General features: G+C 40.3%; 1 protein-coding gene across 1 annotated transcript; it reads left to right on the top strand.

Annotated features, from left to right (window-relative positions):
* The first annotated feature begins 390 nt into the window (after window positions 1-390).
* Window positions 391-14332, top strand: plekhf1 (pleckstrin homology and FYVE domain containing 1). Its single transcript, NM_001016010.2, is given in 2 exon segments — window positions 391-564; window positions 11248-14332. A coding segment is annotated over 1 exon segment (810 nt). The 5' UTR covers window positions 391-564; window positions 11248-11260; the 3' UTR covers window positions 12071-14332.
* The last annotated feature ends 8212 nt before the right edge of the window (window positions 14333-22544 follow it).

The raw sequence follows: 22544 nt of genomic DNA, 5'->3' as shown, positions 1-22544 counted from the left end.
ATTTTTTAGACTTTTTACAGCTGTGGTGTCTGTCCCTAAACAGAGCAAATGTCTTAATAAAACCATAAGTATGCCACATGGCAATTACATAAGTACCGCTTTGTTCCACCCTTGCAAAAACCCTCACGTTCCATAAGGGACATTCCATATCGGAGTGACAGGAATAGCAGACTGAAGCATTACAACAACTACTCAGCCAGCTCCTCTCTCGTCAGCACTTTCGGAGGAAATCAGAAATTCTCTGTTTAGACCTGTTGGCAGCCAGCATAGACACGTGTTTCTCCCCGGGGCGGGGCCTGACTTCTGGGCTGTCTGTGGGCAGCGGAGGCGATAGTCTCATTGCATTCTCATCACGGGATAATAGCCACTGGTGACGGGTGGGTCATGAGGGAACTCTCCCTGCCTGCATTATAAAGGACATAACTTGCTGACAGTAGCGAAATCGTGTGGCAGGGAGCGGCATGGCGTTGCTCTGAGACTTTTCTGCAGAACTTGAAGCTGTAACAGGGAATCGCGTCGCGCTACAGGGAGCGCTCTGCTGGAACGATATATCTAGAGCGCAGGGTAAGCAAAATCACTGCTCTGCTTGCTACTGTCGTTTTGAAAGCAACAGCTGTATGCAATTACTTGTCAAAACAAATGTAATCCCTTGTATGAGACAGGGGGTTCTGTATTGATCACTCGGGCAAAGCAAACCTATTATTGTAGGGCAAGCAGTATGTTAGCTCCCTCCAATATTCCCAAATAAGAAAAGATTTGCAGTATTCTCCCTCGAACCTGTTATAGCAGATTTTGTTATATGGCCTAGCTTGTAAAACATTTCCTGCTAATTGATGCATAGTGATCTAAGCAGTAAACTGTAACTTGTATATACTGTAGATTGTAGGACATTCTTCTAACAAATATTTGTACAGCATGTTCTTAACAGTCAGTGCTCTGTCATTTCAACTGTTTGGACATGTCCGCTTCTCATATTCTGTCAGTTCTGGAGCTAGGCTTTCCCGCAGCCATGTCGGTAGCGCAGCAGTTAGTAATGCACTCTTTTGTGGCCACACCACCAAAATACCACAATAAGCACTTCATTATGGCGCTGAAGCATTTCACGACAGGCACAGTTCCATCAAGCTCCCCATCTTTTGTCTCCAGGCAGCAGTGCTTTTTATAATGTGATTGTAGAGGAATGACATCAGAGTCAAATCTTGCAAGACTTTTCCATCATAGACAGCGGAGGGGCAACTGGGAACCGCAAGCTGGATGACAAAAATCAGGGCTGTCAAAGTGGGAAAGTAGCGAGGTTATCACAGAAGAGGCATATTCAGAATATTGCATTAACCCTAGACATGATATACATATGGCTGTGCTTGACTATAACTCTCAGAAACCCTAAGAGTTATAGTTTAACAACCACAAATGCCGGCCATCCACATCACATTACAAAGTAGTAGTATAATCACATACCAGATGCACCAGGAAGAAGCTTGTAGTACATACAGGCTGGGACTTAGAGGCTAGAATTTCTATAAAAGTACAGGAATTCCAAAGTATATACCCACCTAGACTTCAAAAACTAGCCCACATCTATACCTAGGCAGATTAGTACTTTGGAAACCTGCCACAGCTTTAAAATAGTACCCCAGGTAGGCAGAAAAAATGCCAACCTGGCAACCTTGATCTCATACCTACAGTCCTGATGGAATGGATGAAGGAGGTCTGAGCACCAATGGAGGAAGAGAGGATAAAGAAGGGATAACCACAGAGGGAGAAGGGCTTAGGAGCGCTGTGTACAGATGACATGAATGTCCGGTCAGCTGCGAACTTTTATTGGTGTATTGCACACTTTAGAAGCATCAAAAGGCAGTGGTAATAGAGAGCCTTACATTATGGGGCATATTTATTATGCTGTGTAAAAACGGCAAGAAAATTCACCACACATTGGCAGGCTTCGCCGTGTATAAAACGGCATAATTTTTTACGCGTTTTTTCTTCCACCGGAACTTATGGAAAGTAACGGCGTAATATCCGGCGTTCAGACGGCGATCTTTTCCATTTATTTTACACAGCTTTTTACTCCGTTTTTTCGGCGAATTAGTTTTACACAGCATAATAAATATGCCCCCAAATGTTAACAGCAGGTGCCTCTGCAAACTGCTGTTTTGGGTAACAAACTGTTGATTCGTTTTGATCTCAGTGCAAAATAGGTAACATTCAGCACAATATAGATTAAAGTGGAACCCATAACCATAGAATCTATGGTGTTGGCACTTTTGATACTGTTGATACTTTTATGGAAAAAAAAGTCAGCTTCTCTCCATAATAAAAGAAGTGACTGCAAAATGAGAAACATTGATGTACAGTTCTGTAACCTGAGTTAAGTCTAAATGCCAAACTGGAAATATCAGTTCCTGATTCTTTTAGAAACATCTGATGGACGTTTCTTTTAAAGGTAAACAGTCACAACAAAGGGGTGAAGGTAATGGTATATTCTAATTTTAAATTATAAATAGGCAGAATTTACTTTCAGAGTAAGTTCTAGTCATTATGCTGAAAAAAGATGTACACTACCAATGTGACGCTAAGTAATAATCACTATTACGTAAAAGAAAGAAGCAGCATAGAACAAAAAAAGCTTTGGCTCTAGGAGGATTTTATTTTATATGGTGATGCCCAAAGTATGGATTAGGATTAGAAAAAAAGTCTTCACAAAAGGAAATGGAGGTAATATAAAAAAGGGAGAAAAACTGATGTTTTGTTACCTAGTGGTTCACCTTTATGTTAACTTTTAGTATGTTATATAAAGTCCTATTTCTAGCAACTTTGCAACTGGTCTTCATTTTTTAATTTTTATAATTTTCAAATGATCTGCCTTCCACTTCTACATCTTTTCAGCTTTCAAATGGGGGTCACTGACCCCAGCAGCCAAAATCCTTTGTTTTGTGATCTTACAATTTATTATTATTGTTACTTTTTATTACTTATCTTTCTATTCAGTCCCTCTCCTAGTTATATTTCAGTCTTTCATTTACACCACTGCCTGGTTGCTAAGGTAAGCAAGACCCTAGAAACCAGATAGTGGCTGAAAATCCAAATTGTAGAGCTGATGAACAAAAAGCTAAAAAACACAAAAAATGAAAACCAACTGCAAATTGTGTCAGAATATCATTGTCTGCATCATACTAAAAGTTCATTTTAAAGGTGAAAACCCCATTTTAATTAGCATTTAATATGTAATAGACTTACAGAAAGTGTGAATCACTTGGGGTGCAACATTTTAGGCAGCCCCAAGTGTTTGTAATCACTTATCTGATACTTTGGGCCTGTGCTCATGTCATGTCAACTGCACTAGCCCAGGGTTGTTCTGAGCAAGCGCCAAAGATTGAATCTCTTATTCCGCTTCTTTTTTTCTATTATCCCTTTGGACTGATTCATGCGCAGTAGAGTGAAGGGGGTGCAGGGCCCACCGGAGCTACTGCTTCAGTAGCAGAGGGACACCCACCACCTGTCCTACCCCCTCTCCCTATTGCGTGTGAGTGAAACTTACCTTCAGCATGTTGAGGGAGGAAGACCGGCTGCTTGGGGGAGCGCCCGCTGGGGATCGGGTCTGGGCCATCGGGCCCAATGGGTTTTTTTCCCGGCGGCCCAGTCCATACCTCCCAACATTTGAAAAGCAGAAAGAGGGACAGAAATACCTGGCGCGCGTAGCGCAGCGATTTTTTTTAGGCCACACCCACATTATGGCCACGCCCCCCCCCAAACAGGCCCATTTTACAAAACCACACCTCAAAAGCATAACATACACAAAGCGCACCAGAAGACCCAATCATTTTATGACATATTGTGGACCTAAGGATTTCATTATGCACTGTGGCACCTGTATATCATGACAGACTCATGACAGACATTGGTAGCCAGGGCCCCCTAAAACATTGGTAGTCAGGGCCCCCCTAAAACATTGGTAGCCAGGTGTTATGTTTTGCATTGGTGCCAGAGCAGGGACCCCCTAACACATTGTTAGCCAAGCCAGCCCAGGGCCCCCTAAAACACTGCTGGTCCTCCCCCAGTATCCCCATACTATGGGCCGCTCCCCACTGCAGCATCCTCCCCAACATCCTCCGGTTCCCCCCAGCATCCTCCAGCTCCCCCCAGCATCCTCCCAACATCATCTAGCCCCCCCAGCATCCACCCAACATCCTCCAGCTCCCTCCAGCATTCACCCAACATCCTCCAGCATCCTCCCAACATCCTCCAGCTCCCTCCAGCATCCTCCCAACATCCTCCAGCTCCCCCCAGCATCCACCCAACATCCTCCAGCTCCCCCCAGCATCCACGCAACATCCTCCAGCTCCCCCCAGCGTCCTCCCCAACATCCTCCAGTTCCCCCCAGCGTCCTCCCCAACATCCTCCAGTTCCCCCCAGCATCCACCCAACATCCTCCAGCTCCCCCCAGCGTCCTCCCCAACATCCTTCAGCTGCCCCTTACCTTCCTCCAGCTCCTCCCCAACATCCTTCAGCTCCCCCGAAACGTCCTCCCCAGCGTCCCCCAGCTGCCCCTTACTTTCCTCCAGCTGCCTCCCAGCGTCCTCCAGCTGCCCCTTACCTTCCTCCAGTGTCCGCCTGCTTTCTGCGGCTTCCCCTGCTCGTACTACCGCCCGCTTGCTCCGGCTGCACCCCCCGCTCTTCTTCTCCTCCCCGTGACATCACACGCACGTCTCTCGGGAGCGCCGCAGCTTCTGCACTGTGAAAGCCTTAATGTTAGAACTGAACTGAGCGGCACAGAAGATGCTTTGCTAACGAAAAACGTGAGTGTGACGTCACGGGAGCAGAGCACTTTAGAAAGCGGGACAGATCCGCGGCTATCCGGGACTGCGGGACAGGGTGACAAAATCTGGACTGTCCCGTGTAAAGTGGGACAGTTGGGAGGTATGCCAGTCCGACCCTGGTATTGTGGTATGTTCAAAATATCCCTCTACCATGTTAACTGACTTGAAATAACAAATAAGTAAAAGCAATATTAAATAGGCTGGTTTTAGTTTTAGATATTCTGCAAATTGCTCTTTCCCCTGTGACCGGCTGACTCATTGTAAGTATTGTTCCGCAGATAATATCAGACAGTGTGGCTTTTTGTATAGTGAGGAAAGCAAACACAGTTCCAGAATGCTTTTCTCCCACGCACTAATTGTTCTTTTGATAGTACCTCTACTGAAAAGGAACCACAGTCTGTTACTTTTTTTTATCTCTCTGAACTCAGGCTTAAAGAATGACTATATTTTGTAACTGCAGTAGCACATTTATGATTACTTTGTAGATATTTTCTGCATGGGCATTCTTTAGTAAAACATGTGAAGAAGTAGAAGCTGAATCCTATTTTTCTTATGGATTTTACCAAGGAAATAGGAAGTTTTTTTTACAAAATATCTGTGCAGAAAAGTATATTCTAGTACTTATGAAAGGCACCTTCCTGTCAGGGCATATGAACTCTGTAAGTAGGTATTACATATTACCTATCCAAAAAGTGATAAGGAAATTTTGCCATACCACACAAAAAAACTGCATCTGAGCAAGTCTCTTACCAAAATACAGACCTTTTGTCGTATAATCACTTAGTTCAGAGTTGCTTTTACATAAACTAACAGGAAACCTTCACGTCAGAATCACATCTGGAGAAATGTTCCCAAAACAGAAAGATAACCATCCCATGTGAATATTATTTCCCAAGTACCATTCCTTTTTCAGAGTTTTGTATCAAAGCCAATATCAACATTTGCACAAAAACCCTTGCGTTCCCTAGAGTGTACTTTGGTATGTAGCCTGCAATTCAGAAAAAGGAACAATCCCATGAATTTTCTGTATTGCGCACCAAAAATGAACTCAGTACGTAAAAAGCATTAACATATTGTTTAATGAAGAAAAAAAAAATTGTTAAAAATATATGTTTATGTGGAAAGCACAATATAGATAATTTTTTTTAAGAACTCCAAATTGTTCTAAAAAGCTGGATCCCTGTCCAGGTTTGAACAAAAAAGCTGCAATGAGGCATTAAAGGACATGTAAACCCCACACACAAAAAATTAATCAGTGAACAGCCTCTTTGAAATCTTTCAATACCTGCCACTCTGGTTGTCCAGAGGTTAATAGTAAGGCTGCAGCATCCCCTTAATCACTTAGATTTCCTTCTCCTCCTGTAACCCACTCAGCCCCCTCCCTCAGGAATTTGCTTTGGCTGTTGGCTTGTGGGCATGCTCAGTTGTTCTAAGCTCAGATTACTAAACACTCCCTCCAGTCTAGCAGCCAGTAAAGAGATGGCATTGCTGGTTCCTATAGAAGCTACAATTAATTTCTCCTAACCTCCTCTCCTGAGCTCAGCTCAAACAAAGCAGAACTTTTATCAGAGATAGTTCTGCCTGCCTGAGCCTGTATTCTTGATGAAATGTATTCTGAATAAGGGTCTGTGTGTGTATGCTGTTTGCAGATTTAAATGTATCTGATTATGTATCAGAGGAAAAATGGCCACCGGGTGAAAGCTGCTATTTTCTTTAAGGAAATGTGATGGTGCTGGCAAACGGAGGGGATATATACAGTACAAATAATGCCATTTTGGTGGGGGAGACATGCCCAACTGATATACATTGTAGGAAAATGTAGGCTTTCCATATCCTTTAAGATAAATAAGTTTAACTGTAAGAAGCACTTTACCTGAAACGTTTGAGTTTGCTTTTTTATAAATTGCTCTCCCAAAGGTTTAGTTGTGTGTGTGTATATGTATACACATTTATCTGTGTTCCACAGTATGTGTGCAGTGGTGCCATAATTTATGTTTGTGTAACCAGCCATGAAGTATCTGACATTAAGGGGCATATTTATTGAGCTGTGTAAAACTAATTCGCTGAAAAACGCAGTAAAAACTGTGTAAAATAAACGGAGAAGATTGCCACCCGAACGCCAGATTTTAGGTCATTATTATACGTAAGTTCGGGTAGAAGAAAAAATGTGTAAAAAAATTACGCCAATTTTATGCCATTTTTTACACAGCAAAGCCTGACACAAAGGGGCCCATTTACTTACTCACGAACGAACGGGCTGAATGCGTCCGATTGCGGTTTTTTCGTAATGATCAGTATTTTGCGATTTTTCGGATAATTGTCGCGACTTTTTCGTTGCCATTCCGAATGTTGCGCAAAATCTGGCGATTTTTTCTTAGCGTTAATACTTGCGCAAAAAGTCGCGAATTTTTCACAGCTTTCGCCGAGTACGAAAAATTCGGATTCATTCAAGCTTCAGTATGGTGACTTTTCTTGGGCCAGGTTGGAGCTGCAGGGTGCCATTGAGTCCTATGGGAGGCTTCCAAAATCATGCTAAGTCTGAAAGTTTCGCCCGCCGCTTACGAGCGCTCAATACGAAAAAGTCGCGACAAGATACGAGCACATCGTAATGGCTACGAATCGTATTGGTAACGAAAAAGTCGCGACAATTTCCACAAAGTCGTAAAGGCGCCGAAAATTCGCAAAAAAATACAAAAAAGTCGCAAAATGTTTGTTTTCCAATCGGAATTTTCCCAATTCGGATTCGAATTCGTGTCTTAGTAAATGTGCCCCAAAGTGTTGTGAATTTTCTCGCTGTTTTTTTACACAGCATAATAAGTATGTCTCTTAGGGTTTAGAGCAGTACTTTTAAGGCAGTGCAGCTTACATAAAATTCTGGTAAGGCTCTAGTCAACTCTTTCCACCAATATATGGCTCCCGAATTTGAAGGGGGGTACACCTTTTATTCAACTTTACGTTCCTGGGCTCTCCATAGACCCAAACTAAATTAGAGACAAGGGTATGCTTCCATGATCTTATGGTGCTATGTGCCAGATTCAATTTGATGAATCTAATTAAGTGCCAGATTTTCTCATAGGTCCAGATGAAATTCAATGAGCAAAACGTATCTCTGTTTTTTACATGAAAGTTTTGTTGAAATTTATGGGGAAAAAAAGGAAACTGAATTAGATTAAATAGTTTTTTTTTCTCCTCATATTGAATCTCACCCCCAAGTTTTCATGTGATAAACCATAAAATAACATTTTCTCATGGGATTGAATCTGGCCCATAGGTTCACCAATATTACAGTGTAATCAAACAGGTACAGTAAATGTAAAATAAATGCATTTAGGGGGTGTGCACATGGGGAGAATAGTCGCGCCGCGACAAATCTCCATTGTTGCGGGCGACTAATCTACCTGCAGTGCCATCCCACCGGCTAGAATGTAAATCATGGGATGGCATATGCTGCACCACGATTTGCCAAAGTCGCCGAAGTTTCCTCTCAAGGCGACTTCTGCAAATCGCGGCACCATCTATGCCATCCCACTGGCAATTTACATTTTAGCCAGTGGGATGGCATTGCAGGGAGATTAATTGCCCGCGACAACGGAGATTTATCGTGGCGCGCCTAATCTGCCCGTGTGTCACGGCCCTAATGTATCTGATTGCATGGAAATGACACTGATGTGGCTGTATTTCAGCTGCAAGCATGCTTTGACTTGTAAATGTCAGTGTTATAGGTTGTAGATCAGCAATATCTAGTTATAATATGGTTGGACAGTGCTGTTTGCCTCCCTTTCAATATGTTATACCAGGGGTCCCCAACCACCGGGCCGGGGACCGGTGCCGGGCCGTGGGCTGTGCTGAACCGGGCCACCTCTGGTCCCAATTACCTGTGATCCCAACTCCCTGATGTGTTAGCCATGACAACAGCTATGCGAAGCTCAGGAAGCTTTCTACTGAGCAGGACAAGGACCAAAGTACTTTATTAAGCTGTATGTAATAATAATAATAATAAAGTGCATAATATAACATTTAATAATTACATTTACATTATATATGTAATAATGTAATAATTAAATTATATACTATGCACTAGTTGCGCCCCCCATCCCTGGTCCTTGGAAAAATTGTCTTGCTTGAAACCGGTCCGTAGTGCAAAAAAGGTTGGGGACCACTGTGTTATACTAATTGATTGAATCTATTGGGGCAGTGTTAATGTGCCGTACTTTGCACATTATTCAAAAAAATACAATTAACTGGTGTTTTGGAGCAAGTGTACAGGAGAGTGTGTTCATGCGAGTGTGTTCATGCAAGTACCTTTTGCAAATAGCATTTATTGATTCTAGGTTATTAACAGAAGTGTTCCAGTTGTTCTTGTTGCACTTCTTTGTGGTGACAATATAAAAATCTACATTACAATTATAAATCTGTTGTGATGTATTTTATAAGCAAGGCCTTGGTGTTGACTGACGTTTGGAATAATGTTTCAATAACCTCCTCTATTTATCCTGTTAGTTGCTAAATAATGTAAACTATATGCAATGCTTGTTTTGATTATTTTATGCATTATGTGTGACCGGCACCTAAATCATAATACTGGTGACTATCACAGTTCAAGCTTTAGCCAAAATCTCAGTTGCAAAATTTGTGGAAGATCAAGTCAAGACTCAGACTTGAGTTCTTACCACTGATTTACAATTTCTTGCACATTTTTTACAAAATGTCAGCATCTTCTTAATTAAAAATATAAAAGAGAGGTCGATTATATTTAAAGGGCATGTCCATTAGAACATTTTTGAGTAATGAATCCCAAGTCAAACAATGCTTTTTTTGTTTGTGTTTTTTATTTTATATATGCACATTGAAAAAACGCATTCACAGCTAGAGCTTCTAATTAATTACTTTTTTTTTCAGCTTAGGAGTAATTGTGATCAGCCTTTCAGTAATTTGGAATTTCTGGATAAAAGGTTTCTGGATAACAGATCCTATACCTGTATGTCACTGCAGTACGCCCACTAGCTGTACCAGGTCCAGAATAGAATAATTCCTAGTAGTCCCCCATAATAACAACTTGACCTAGCTGTGAAGCCTCCTCCATTTACAATAGTAGCTGGGCCTCATCCTCCTCACTTATACTGGGTGGTTTGTATCATACACCAATGATTATCTTCTTTGTAACTTTTAGCCCTGCTGAAATCACTACCCAAAGGAAACCACACCCTCCTCAGTGCTGTCCCTGGTAATTTATTTAGACCATGCAGTTTAAGTTAGGCTTAAGTACAAGGAACTGTTTTATTACATTACATTACATGTAGACCGAGATCATGGCTTTGACTGGCCAGTTGTAAATCATTAACTTTGTTGTTGAGTCACTTTAATGTTATGTTGGCCTTGTGTTGGGATCATTGTCCTGTTGAAAGATAAACTTCAGCTCAAGCTTCAGTTTTTTAAAGCATTCCGAAAAGCCTGCTGCCAGTATTTTGTGCCCTCAACAGTTCCTGTTAATAAAAACAGCCACCCAGCATACAGTGTTTAACTTGAATACATAATTTATGTAAAAATAATTCTAGGTGGACCTGCCTTTAAAAAATATGGAAAGGTATCTTACATGTATGTGCCAGCACTAAGGTCCCTTGGAATTACTTGCAGCCTGCAAACTTTCTGTTTGCTGCCTGCGCCCTCATTGTGGAGCATGCTCAATGCTTCATACCAAGGGCTTGCTAAAGCAGAGATCAGTCTTAAAGGAGAAGGAAAGGCTAATAAAGAGTTCATCTCAAGCTGCAGGCATACCTTCAGTTTTCTCAATAGTGCCCTCAAGTCTCCCAATATTTCACCTGTTCAGATAATCAGAAGCCAAACAGGAAGAAAAACAACTGAGCTGTGTAAAGAAAGTTTCTATAATGCCTCTCTCCTGCACAGACACTGAGACCAAGTGAACATGCTCAGTTTGTAAGACTATGAGCTTACTTAGTTTTTACCTTTCTTTCTCCTTTAATGTCTTAATGTCAGAGATTGCATGTGCTTTTCCTCATTAACATGGGAAGCCAACATGGGTGAAAAATGAAGTTCTTTACATTTAAGATGGCACCAGTCTCCTCTGAAAGTCACAGTAGTAATAGGAAGGCCAAAACTATTTTTCTAGTTTACATTATGCACATTGATCCTAGCAAGTTTTGATGCAATGAGTAAGGGAACATATAATTATTAGATGGGACTTTAAGGATTGTATTCAGATACCCATGTGAGGATGAATTATCAAATGCTGTACTGTTGTATTATTAGGTTCCTATATGCAGTAGCTGGATGGTATGTAACATACTGTATTCAATATATGGAAATATTAATGGGCTTTTCTGGGTTTTTTTTTGTTTGTTTGTTTGTTATTTAATAATGGGGTATTGCTTATTTTTGTTTATTTTATCTTTGCTCCATTTCTTTCTCTTAGGTAATCCTGTATGATGGTCGACCAACTTGCTTTCACAGAAATTAATGCCCAGCGAATTGCAGTTGTAGAAAATTGCTTTGGTACATCAGGCCAGCCATTATCTACCCCAGGAAGAGTTCTTGTGGGAGAAGGAATTTTGACAAAAGAATGCAGAAAAAAGCCCAAACCAAGGACTTTTTTTCTCTTCAGTGACATCTTAGTGTATGGAAATATAGTTATAAATAAGGTCAGATATAACACACAGCGTATTATCCCTCTTGAAGATGTGACGGTCGAGATACTTCCAGACAGTATAGACATGAGAAACCGATGGATGATAAAGACCTCAAAGAAATCATTTGTGGTTTCTGCAGCCTCCTACTCTGAAAGGAAAGAGTGGATTTGTCACATAGAGGAATGCATCCACCAACTCCTGCAGAAGACAGGAAGACAACCTTCAAAGGAACATGCAGCACCCTGGATACCTGACAAAGCCACCGATATTTGTATGCGCTGTACGCAAACTAACTTCACTTTAGTAAATCGTAGACATCACTGTCGCAAATGTGGCTTTGTTGTGTGTCACGAATGCTCAAAGTACAAGTTTTTGATTCCAACAATAAAATCCAAACCTGTGAGAGTCTGTAGCTTATGTTACAAAAAGTTGGTATCTGAGAAAGTAGCAATTGAAGAGGAAGTGAAAAGGCATGAGAGACAATTCCATGACGCAGTACCAGAGTATGATCCATCCAGTGAGGACAGTGATGAGGATGCTGAAAGACAAGGGGCATGGCCTTTAAATGAAGATTTCTATTCTTCATCGTGGTCAGCTTTTCACACCTGAGCTTTTTACATTATTGTATATGACTTTACCGAAACAATTCAGTATTATTTATAATGTTTGTATTTGTAAAACACTACTAAGCAATATATTACTGATAACATTACAGATAAAAATTTGCAACAAAAATGTTAAAGACCACATTTTGAAAAGTTGGCTTTTGTGGGGTGGGAAACTGTCTTACCCAAATCTATTGGGTGACAACCAGGAATACACAGAACTTAACATTAGACAGTCTGATAATATTGTTTGTCAGATGGTAAAAGTACATCATGAATTAAGGTACCCATACACGGGCCGATTCTAGCTGCCGATATCGGTCCCTTTGCCTATAACCAGGGCCAAACGATCGAATTAGCCTGGATACTCCCGATATCATCCACCCATAGGTGGGGGATATCAGGAGAAGATCCGCTCGCTTGGCAGTGATCTTAAGGTGTATGGGGACCTTTACAGTTAGAGGTCCATGTCCCTTTTTGTAGTCAAATATTTGCCAGGCCCCTCTTGGCTATCCCTGTAACTATAGGGATGTGACTAATATGACCATCTTTTAATTATTTGTAAGCTTGTTATGACCTAATTTTACCCTAATGACCACCAGAATGGGCCCACCAAGGGGAAGCAGCCTCACAGACTGGAGCTTTTCTTAACATCTGCCCATTTACAGTCACTTCCAGGATGGGTCTTGAAGGATTCTTTGTTGCCACTTCTCTCCTGGTCCTATACCAGAATGGTATGCAAAGCTTACAATACTTTTTATACAAGTTTGATATTTGTTTACGCTTTTAATAATTATATCCATAAAGATGCAGAGCATAGTGCAATAATGCCATACATTTTTTATATGATGGACCGATTTTCTTGTATACTACGTGTTATACACACTGAAAAAAAAGATTAACAAAATGAGCATTTTTCTCAGTGTTTTAGTCATTTGTATAAATATCTATTTCACAAGTGTATTTGAATATGCAAATATCTGCACGAAAGCCTCAGAACTGAAAATGATTTACTGTCCTAAATAAATGTCATTTCTCTATGACTGATATGAAAATATACTGGCTAGGTCAGAACTTTAGAAGAGCAGGGCCAGGGCAATGCAAGAAATGTGTGGAGGATTAAGAGCAGTTTAAGAAAACAAAATGGTAAATGTTACTGGTAAAACAACTCAGCACTGTATGAGCCCTAATCAGTCAGTATTGGACTGAGTATTGCAGTCAATACAAGCTACAGGGTTTTGCCATGGAGGTTAAAGATTTCAATATGAATCTGTATATCAATTAATATTTGATATCATATGATGTTATTTGTACATTTACCACGCCCTCTTTACTCTGAAACCTATGCTATATAATTGGCTTTGCTTGCATGTGCCCAAATGCGCAGGGCATAAAATCCATTGATGACATATGTTTTGTGATTAGTTTGTTTGCAGGGAGCCATTTCTTTAGCTATCAGTGATCAATAAATCCCAATGTTCTTTCTTGGTAGCCATCTGGCACAATTCCTTATATAATCAAGTTGACAATGTTCTTGGAAAGTTTAAATTTAGAATAAAAAAAAACATATAATTTGCACTGTTGCATATACAAAAACGTCAGCATGGGACGTGGTGTCAGTCATGACTGAAACATAAACTGTTTTATTATAATTCAGACACAAAGTTAATAATTGCCATTTCAGGGCAAGTGACGTGTGCCTCACTGACCACTATGCTTGGTAAGAACAAGGGGTTGTCAAAGGTGCTCCTGGGTTAAACGTGTCTGGCTTAATATACTTGCAACACCTACTTAGCTCTCAGAAACCCTGTGATTACCTAATGTTATAGGCATTTGGGTTTAACTGTGCCTTAAGGTTTCCATAACAGTAAGTTCTACTCGCCCTACAGGTGGCCGATATCGGGCTAAATAGGTTGTTTTGGCCCTGGGTCCAAACAATCGAATTAGAACGGCGGGTATAGGCGCCCGTCAGTTCAGGGACCGCATCAACCAGCCGATGTGGTCCACGATCCAAGGAAAAATCAAACCTGCCAATAGAAATCTTTCCGATTTCAGGCCAGATGTCGGTCAGGTAGGCCCGTCTATGTAGATATCTAATCCCTTGGTGTATATTTCTGTACACATCTTATTATTAATGGCAACCAATTATGTCTTTGAGATTTATACTGTGCCTTAAATCCAACTAATGTTTTACTTCACTATTGTATAACACTAAGCAATTCATGTATTTTCAGTAACAGTTTGTAATAAATAATCAGTACTAAAACTTTTCTGTTGCACATTCCAGTCATTTCTAAGTTTCATAATTTGCTCCCCAAATTCACATAAAACCTTCTATTAAACTATTTTGACATTATCTTTGTGAAGCCTTTGATTCATCTTTGGAGATGTGCGTTTCACACTATTTGATGTCCAAAAAGCTACTGCAGGGTCTGAAAAATGGTGAGTCTCCTGTGGGACTCTCTCATGGATGCCCAATATACAAATAGCTTATAAATTGTCTGCAGATGCAGTGCGCAAATTGTGCTTTTCCCTGCAGTGAGTTCCAGTTAAAACTACTTTTAATAAAGGTACTTGCATCCAAAAACGCTCCTGAACCCTGTAGCTACCATCACTTTGTGACTGGGCGGTAGGTCCAGGTTTCCCTCAGGGCCCGGTGTCAATAGACACCATGCACTTGCAGCAAAAGAATCTGATTCACAGGCAGTACACCAGAACACTGGTATTGATGCAAATATTCAGTGCCACATCATCTGATTTACAGCGAAGTACTCTGCACAGTTGCACCAGACGCATTGTGAGTAAGACACAGCAAAATTGGGTCCGATACAATGCTCACATTTCACACACAATTACACATGAATTCTGGGGAAAAAAACATTGAGACTGCATCAGAAATTGCACTTTGCTCACTGCATCAGGGTAAGTGAATGCGCCCTATTATCATAGTAAAATGTTCCCATATCCCCACTTGTCTCTTCCTGTTTCCCCTTTTTCTCTTTTGCCATCTTTTTTTCCCCTTTTTATGTACCTTGTACCAACTCTGGTATTACTGTTTCATAAAGATGTTTGGAACTTGCTACTTAATCTGCATTCTTGAACGTGAAAATTTTATTAATGAAAATGTAATGCTGATAAACATATGGCAATAATCCAACACATTATCACAACCCAGATACTTCAACAGGTGCAATCCAGTGCTGTTTACAAATTTGTATCTGTTTTATACTACTGTTTAGGATTGAACTACATAGAACAGTGCGGTCCAATTGGCAGCCCGCGACCCCCTCTGTGTGGCCCCTCACCTGGCTGGCTGCTTTGATGGCTTACCTTTTGTGAAAGCTTTAAATGGTATAAATACTGAGATTAACCCCCTGCATGGTTCACACCTCAGATTCAGGCTGTAATCCCTCTGTATCGTTTAAATTTATTTAAACATGCTTTTAGTTTCTGCATTGTTCACCCCCTGCAGTGTTCACACCTCAGGCTCAGACTGTAAGCACCCACATTGTTTACCTGTTCACACATCAGACAGGTGTCAGGATTGTGTCACTGTATGTACTACCTGCCCTATGCTGCCTGTGTGTATGGCACATAGGGCAGGCAGAGCATGGCACACACAGACAGTTATAGGCAGGCAGAATATGGCACACACAGGCAGAGTATGACACACACAGGCAGGGTAGGGCAGACAGTATGGCACACAAAGGCAGCATAGGGCAGGCAGAGTATGGCTACACACAGGGAGGGTAGAGCAGGTAGAGTACTGCCTGTGTGTGCCATACTCTTCCAGCCCAAGGCTGCCTGTGTGTGCCATACTCTGCCTGCACTATGCTGCCTGTGCTTGCCATACTCTGCCTGCCCTATGCTACCTGTGTGCCATACTTTGCCTGCCCTATGCTGCCTGTGGGAGGTGATCCAGGCAGGGGTTTGTTCTGGAAGTTTGTTAGCAGCTGGATATAGCCATTAAATGGCCCCTGAGGTGTGTAAGTATGAGCTGGGGGTTGCTGTGCTATCCACAAAGGAGAAGGAGGCATATGGATTTATGGGTGTGTCTTAATATGACATAATATAAATCTGTCACATATGGATGATGGTTGATATCCCTGCAGTGAGCACCAACCATTTGGGTTTATGCTGCGCTACCACCATTAATGTGTGCATGGTCTTAAAAATGCTTGTGATAACATGGTTGTGGTTTGAAGTGGGTTTGGTTTAAAAAGGGGGAGTGGTCAAAACTAGCTTCCATTAGCTGCCCTCCACTATGTATGCTAGAGAAATTCTCCACCACAGAAGTTTGACAGCACTGACATGGAATCTTTGCATATCCTAGTTAGGACAAAGCACATTCTACAAGTTGGACATAGTTGCAGATGTCTGAGAATAATGTATTGACCCTTTCACTGCCAGATGTTTTGGTCAGAGAGGAACTTGTACTGCCAGACAGTTTTTGAACATTTTGCTGTTTCACTTTGGGGGCGTTTCCTTGGGGGGACTTTTAGTTTATCCAGAAAAACAATATATTGTTTTTTTCAAGACAACCTAAGCTTTCAAAATATGGTAGAATTGTTGTGTATTTCCAATTCTGTAACAAGATATAGGCTTCCACATGTCTAAAAAATAAAATAAAAAAACATTTTCCATAATATTAACACATATACCAGAAACAAACATTATTTTATGCACAAAAATACAACTGATTTGGAAAGTCCCATGTCTTCTGAACGCGCCAATACCAAATATATATAGTTTTATGGGGATTTCTTACTTGTATAGGTCAAAAATTCCCAGCAGTACACTACCAAATTTCCAAAGCACTGCTCCAGAAAGTTGCATACTTTAGATTTCCAGTCTATAGTATCTTATCTCCTACAGGTCATAAAATGACCAAATAAAACAACCTATATTTGAACTTCAGGGGTCCACTGAACAGTTTGATGCCCAATATGTATAGGTTTACCTAAGTATGTGGCATGTAGGGGCCCCAATGTGAACATACCCCATATGATCTATCATTTCTGTCATTTCAGCTCCTGCAAAATCAACACATTTACATCATTTCATGTGAGATAAAGCTAATAAAAAGTACGCTCACCCCAGAAAGCCATATATTTTTGGAAAGTACACATTTCCCCAAATCTAAAATGGGTACTCATGTCTTTCTACTCCAAAGTACTAAGCAGAAAGCTTTCCTAAAATTGGCAATTTTGATGACATTTCCAAAAATCCCCTCAAAGCTTCCACTTTGCAGCATCTTTATCACCCACATAGCATTAGGTACCAAGATAAAACACCCTAAATGTAAACGCCAGGTGTCCACTGAACAGTTTGACACCAAATATATATAGGTTTACCTAAGTATGTGGCATGTAGGGGCCCCAATATGAACATACCCCCATATGATCTATCATTTCTGTCATTTCAGCTCCTGCAAAATCAACACATTTACATCTTTTCATGTGGGATAAAGCTACGAAAAAGTATGCTCACTGCAGAAAGATATATATTTTTGGAAAGTACACATTCTCCTGAATTCAAAATGTGTTCTCGTGTCTTTGTACTCCAAAGTACCAAGCCACAAAGCTTTCCTAAGTTTGCCGATTTTTATGACATTTCCAAAAATCACCTTAAAAAATATGCAGCATCTTATTTTCTACATTAGGCAGCTATATAAAACTCCCTAAATATCCAGAGGTCTACTGAACAGTTTGATGCCCAATATGCATAGATATACCAAAGTCTGTGGTATGTACTGACCCCAAAATGAAAATAGCGCATATGGATTTCTCGCCTGCAAACTCAGCTTTTGCATACAGAGCCCCCTGTCAGCGTATTATGTGCGGTTACACCCCCAAACTATACAGAGACCCCCAGAAAACCATATATTTTTTGAAAGTTCACATTCGGACAAATCCCACATGGTTAAAGAGTCCTTTCTACACCAAAGTACCAATCTGCAAATCACCCCAAATAGGAACACCTGAGGTCTACTGAACAGTTTGATGCCCAATATCCATAGATATACCAAAGTCTGAGGTATGTATGGACCCCAAAATGAAAATAGCGCATATGGATTTCTCGCCTGCCAACTCAGCTTTTGCATACAGAGACCCCAACGGCGTATTATGTGGTGTAAGATCCCCTAACTATACAGAGACCCCCAGAAAACCATATATTCATCATTCTGATTAATTCAAAATAGGTAAAGTTATTTTCTACACCACATGGCAAAGCTATGCTGAAAAACAGATCAGGAATACTAATACAGGAATAAAAATGCAATAAAGCCACACAAATTGTGCAATTCAATGAAACAACAAAATAACACAACAGCATAATAAGTGGTCAGAATATCTGATCCAATAGTCACGCTGTCAAAATAAACAGTTTTTAGGGAAAAAAAACTAAAGACAGAGTGGGAAAATGAATAAGTAAAAAAAAAAGTGTTTGTGAGTGTTTGTGTACATGTGTGTACACATCTAGAAGTTGTGTGACAGTTTGTATATGAGTGTATATAAGTGTGCTAAAGTGTGCAAAATGAAAAAAAAAACTGTGCTAAATTGTGTGCTGCATGTGTGTATAAATGCATGTAAATGTATGTAAGTGTGTTAAGTAGTCCAAATAAAGGCGACTTACCTGTCCTGGAGGTAGATGGACGCTCTGATCGCATGGAGGGGTCCATCTGCAGAGTTCTTCCCGCAGCAGGAAGTGAGTGGGCGGTGCTGGGGGGGAAGGAACAGGACAAGCAACAGACGCATCTGCTGCTTAAAGGGTGGTCCTGCAACGATCGCCATCGAGGACCGACATGACAGCCCCCTTGGCTCGTTGCCGCTCCTGGCTGTCATCTCTCCAAACTCTCTGCAGAGGCAGCTCATGCAGAGAGAAACCTTTATCTGCCAAACCACATATGGCATACGTGCTTGGCAGATAACAACTAATTCTGAAAGCATGTATGCCATACGTGCTTGGCAGCAAAAAGGTTCAATGAAAATTAAAGCTTAACGAAGAAGTAAACATGCCCCTTAGGGCCACAAGCGCCACATTACAGCTGTGGAGATCAGATTTTGCAGGATCTTACAAAATCTCATGCTGTTGCGTGTGTGTTGCATCAAATAAAATCTGACCCACAAAATCTGATCAAAATCTCCCGTGGAATTTAGCCCTTAGTGCTTATTTGTGAAGTAAACCAGGACATAAATTTATGTGAACCATTTGGGTAACACCTGCTCAGGGTACAGCATTATTTTTCTAGTTGACCAGCTGCAGAGTGGGGTATTTTTGCCACTAAGACTTTAAATGGAGAGAGAAAAGAGAAAGATACACAATAACATAAAATAAACCTAACTTAAGGATAGATTTGTAACTATGGTTGTTAATGCTTTGTTTCGTGACTATTCTAACCTTTCTATATATTATGCATAATAAAATAGGAACAATCACTTCCTACTCATTGCTCTATTAGTATTTATTTTTTGTCTTGTGGTATCTTCTGCCTAATGTATTGGGTTTAGCAGAATTCTTGGTCTTCCTCTATTTCTAGGCATATATATATATCAGTTCCCCTTATTTTCTACCTCTTTTTGTTCAAAGGTGATTGAAGTTCCCCATAGGTTATACTGTTCTACTTGCCTTTCCAGAAATGGCAGTAAGCTTTTTTTTTTTTTTTTTTTATGCCTAACACATTTCTGGAAATATCAAGGCTTACTAGAACTTTATAATTCTGAATCAAATGTTTATTGCAAAGTGCAGTATTTGTTTTATTACATATTAATAATTTTTTCATGAAAATGGAACTACCATTAAAATTCAAATGTATAATTACTTTTATTTACATGGGCAACTTGCTAAATATCATTCATTAAAAACATTATACTTTTCTTTATAGATCAAATGCTCATGTTAGACCAATGTTCAGGCAAGGTGTCTGAGGAGGGCTGGGCTTAAATAGGGCAGAATCAGCCCCGACTCCACCTAACCAATAAGGCCGCTGGGGTGATGTCAACGAGCCCAGGATACAGGTGAGTGGAACAACATATAAGCCATAACCTCTTGCCAGCTGCTCTCCTGGCTCAATGTTTAGGGAGAGCGGCCAACAACCAGGAGGTCCTGGGCTCTAACCCCAACACTCTGTCACTGCTCTGTAACATCATTACCCTCACTCTAATGACATAGCAGCACTTTCAAGGGCCTGTCCTAACGTTTGTATACTAAAGGAGCCATACCAGGCTGATAAAAAACTGCCCTATGATTAGACGAAAAGAGATAAATAGAAATTGGCATTTTTTTACCAACAATGTAGGAGTTTTTTTGCCAAATTCTAGCATAATTGTGGGCACACACTACCATAGCACTCCTCCAAAATTGTGCACAACATAGATACGTTTTTTTCATACATTCTTTATTTAGTTTTTGATTTATAAACTCAGCAGATAAACAGTTACAGTACAAAAAAGATAATAGATTGGCATTGTCCAAGATTAGCATGTCAGTACACAATCCACATTGTCATATGGCCAAAAAGGTAGGCACAAATGATAAGAGAACAGGTGACGGGAAAAAGAAGGCTACAGCATCACACCGAACTGAATCCATTTCAGTTCTAAGTAGGTAAGGTTAGAGTGAACTAAGGGTGAAGACACACAGAGCTGGAAGTAGCCAGCTACTTGTCGTGGCTACTAAAATAGACAATGCTGATTATTTACTGATAATTGTCTCTATGTGTTTTTAGCAAAGGCAATTCTCAGTATTGTCTATGGCAGGGTTTTCTGGTGTTTAGTAGCCATAACAAGTGTCTTCACCCGAAACTGTGTCAGGAAGGTATTGTGCATATAGAGATTTGTGGGAGTAAACACCAGGACTAAGCAGAGGCCTGAATAGATGTGCCTGTTGAGAAGATGTTATTGTAGGCTGGTGTGGATTGAAAAAAAAACCTAGGCTGACCAAACCTTTCTGAAAGTTTCTCGTGATTTGGTTGCATAAGAGAACATTTCCTCCATACGCATTATAAATGATAAGGTTGGGGGGGGGGGGGTGTTGCTTTTCCAGTACCTGTGTATTACTTTTTTTAGCAGCTGTTAGAAAGCAATAGATCCCTTCTCTTTATTAGTTGTCTGTGCGGCTGTTGCTGTTATGGAAAGAAGTGCCAGAATAAGATCTGGGAAAGGTCTAGACAAGTGACTTTAAAAATAGTCTGAAATACTGCCAAAGGGTATATTGCTGTACTCATATCTCCTCTTTGGAGTTTACATTGCCAGTATTTGTCTGAGGTAGAGGAAAACATGATATGTAGTATAATGGGGCATTTGTACTATCAGGAGAGTACAGTATAGTTTGTTTCCTGTGCCTTACAGGCAGTTGTTTACCTTTTAGGTCTAGTCAAATAGTATAAATCTGATAAAGGGTATAGGAAGATACAGTTTTAGCCCAGCATAAATCATTAAAAGGGGTAGTGTCTGTAAGTAATTTTTCTATTTCTGGATGGGTGTGGAACCAGTGTGTTAGTTGATGATACATGAATTTTTGGGGAAAGCTATTGGTTGTTGAAGGTAGTAAGTTTTCTAGGGAAGCAAGCTCACTGGAGAATTGTGATTGTATAAAGGGATAGTTGTCAGTGCTTCATTTGTTAAAGAATCCTTTAGTAAGCCTGGGAAAGGGAGGGGTTGCCTATCAATGGTGTTAAATGTCCTATGCTTCAAGAAAGAGGGTCGTTTCTCAACAATCTGTAGCAAAATTTAGTAGTATAAGCAGGAGAGTTGGGTTACCATGCCTTTCATGTGGGTTTAGCCAGGAAAGGGCCAAGATTGGAGACTGTATTTGTCATTGTTCTGTTTGTATTCAATCTTTTTTTTTTTTTTTTTAATTTCTCCTTAAACTTTTCAAACAATAAAATGGGTAGCAATTTTACTGTATAATGTGAATTCTTCAAACACATCAAATATATTTTTACAATAACAGTAAAAAGAAAACAAAACGAGAAAAAATATATATAAAAAGAAGAAACATAGCATATGTGGAAAGTTAAAGAATTACACATAGTTTTTGAATTACGATTCACTCTGTAGGTGCAACATCATTGTTTTTGAAGGAAGCTGAAGGAATAACTGCATGTTTGCATTACTATTAATTCTAATATTGGGAGACAGCTTATGGATTGCAGTCCAAATTTTAGCCTATATATCTTGCTTGTCTTGTAACTATAAGTCCGTGGCCCATTGAGTCATGTAAGAGAATTCTGAGTCAGATGAATGGTCCATTAATTGGTTATAAATCCATGAAATTTGCTTTCTGTGAAGTTTGGATGTTGGCAAGCCCTCTCAATAATTGAGCCCTCAAGTGTAGCTAAATGAAGTGTTTGTGAGTGGAAGAAATGCAAACATTTGGTTATACCAAAACAGTAGTGTTATAGGGATTTGTGCTTCCTCCTGAAGATTATGAAAGGACTTTGCAGACTCGGTATCATCAAGTGCTAAATTAACCTG

Source organism: Xenopus tropicalis, chromosome 4 (assembly GCF_000004195.4).
Source record: "Xenopus tropicalis strain Nigerian chromosome 4, UCB_Xtro_10.0, whole genome shotgun sequence".
NCBI lineage: Eukaryota > Metazoa > Chordata > Amphibia > Anura > Pipidae > Xenopus > Xenopus tropicalis.
This window is presented reverse-complemented; position numbering and strand designations above follow the sequence as displayed.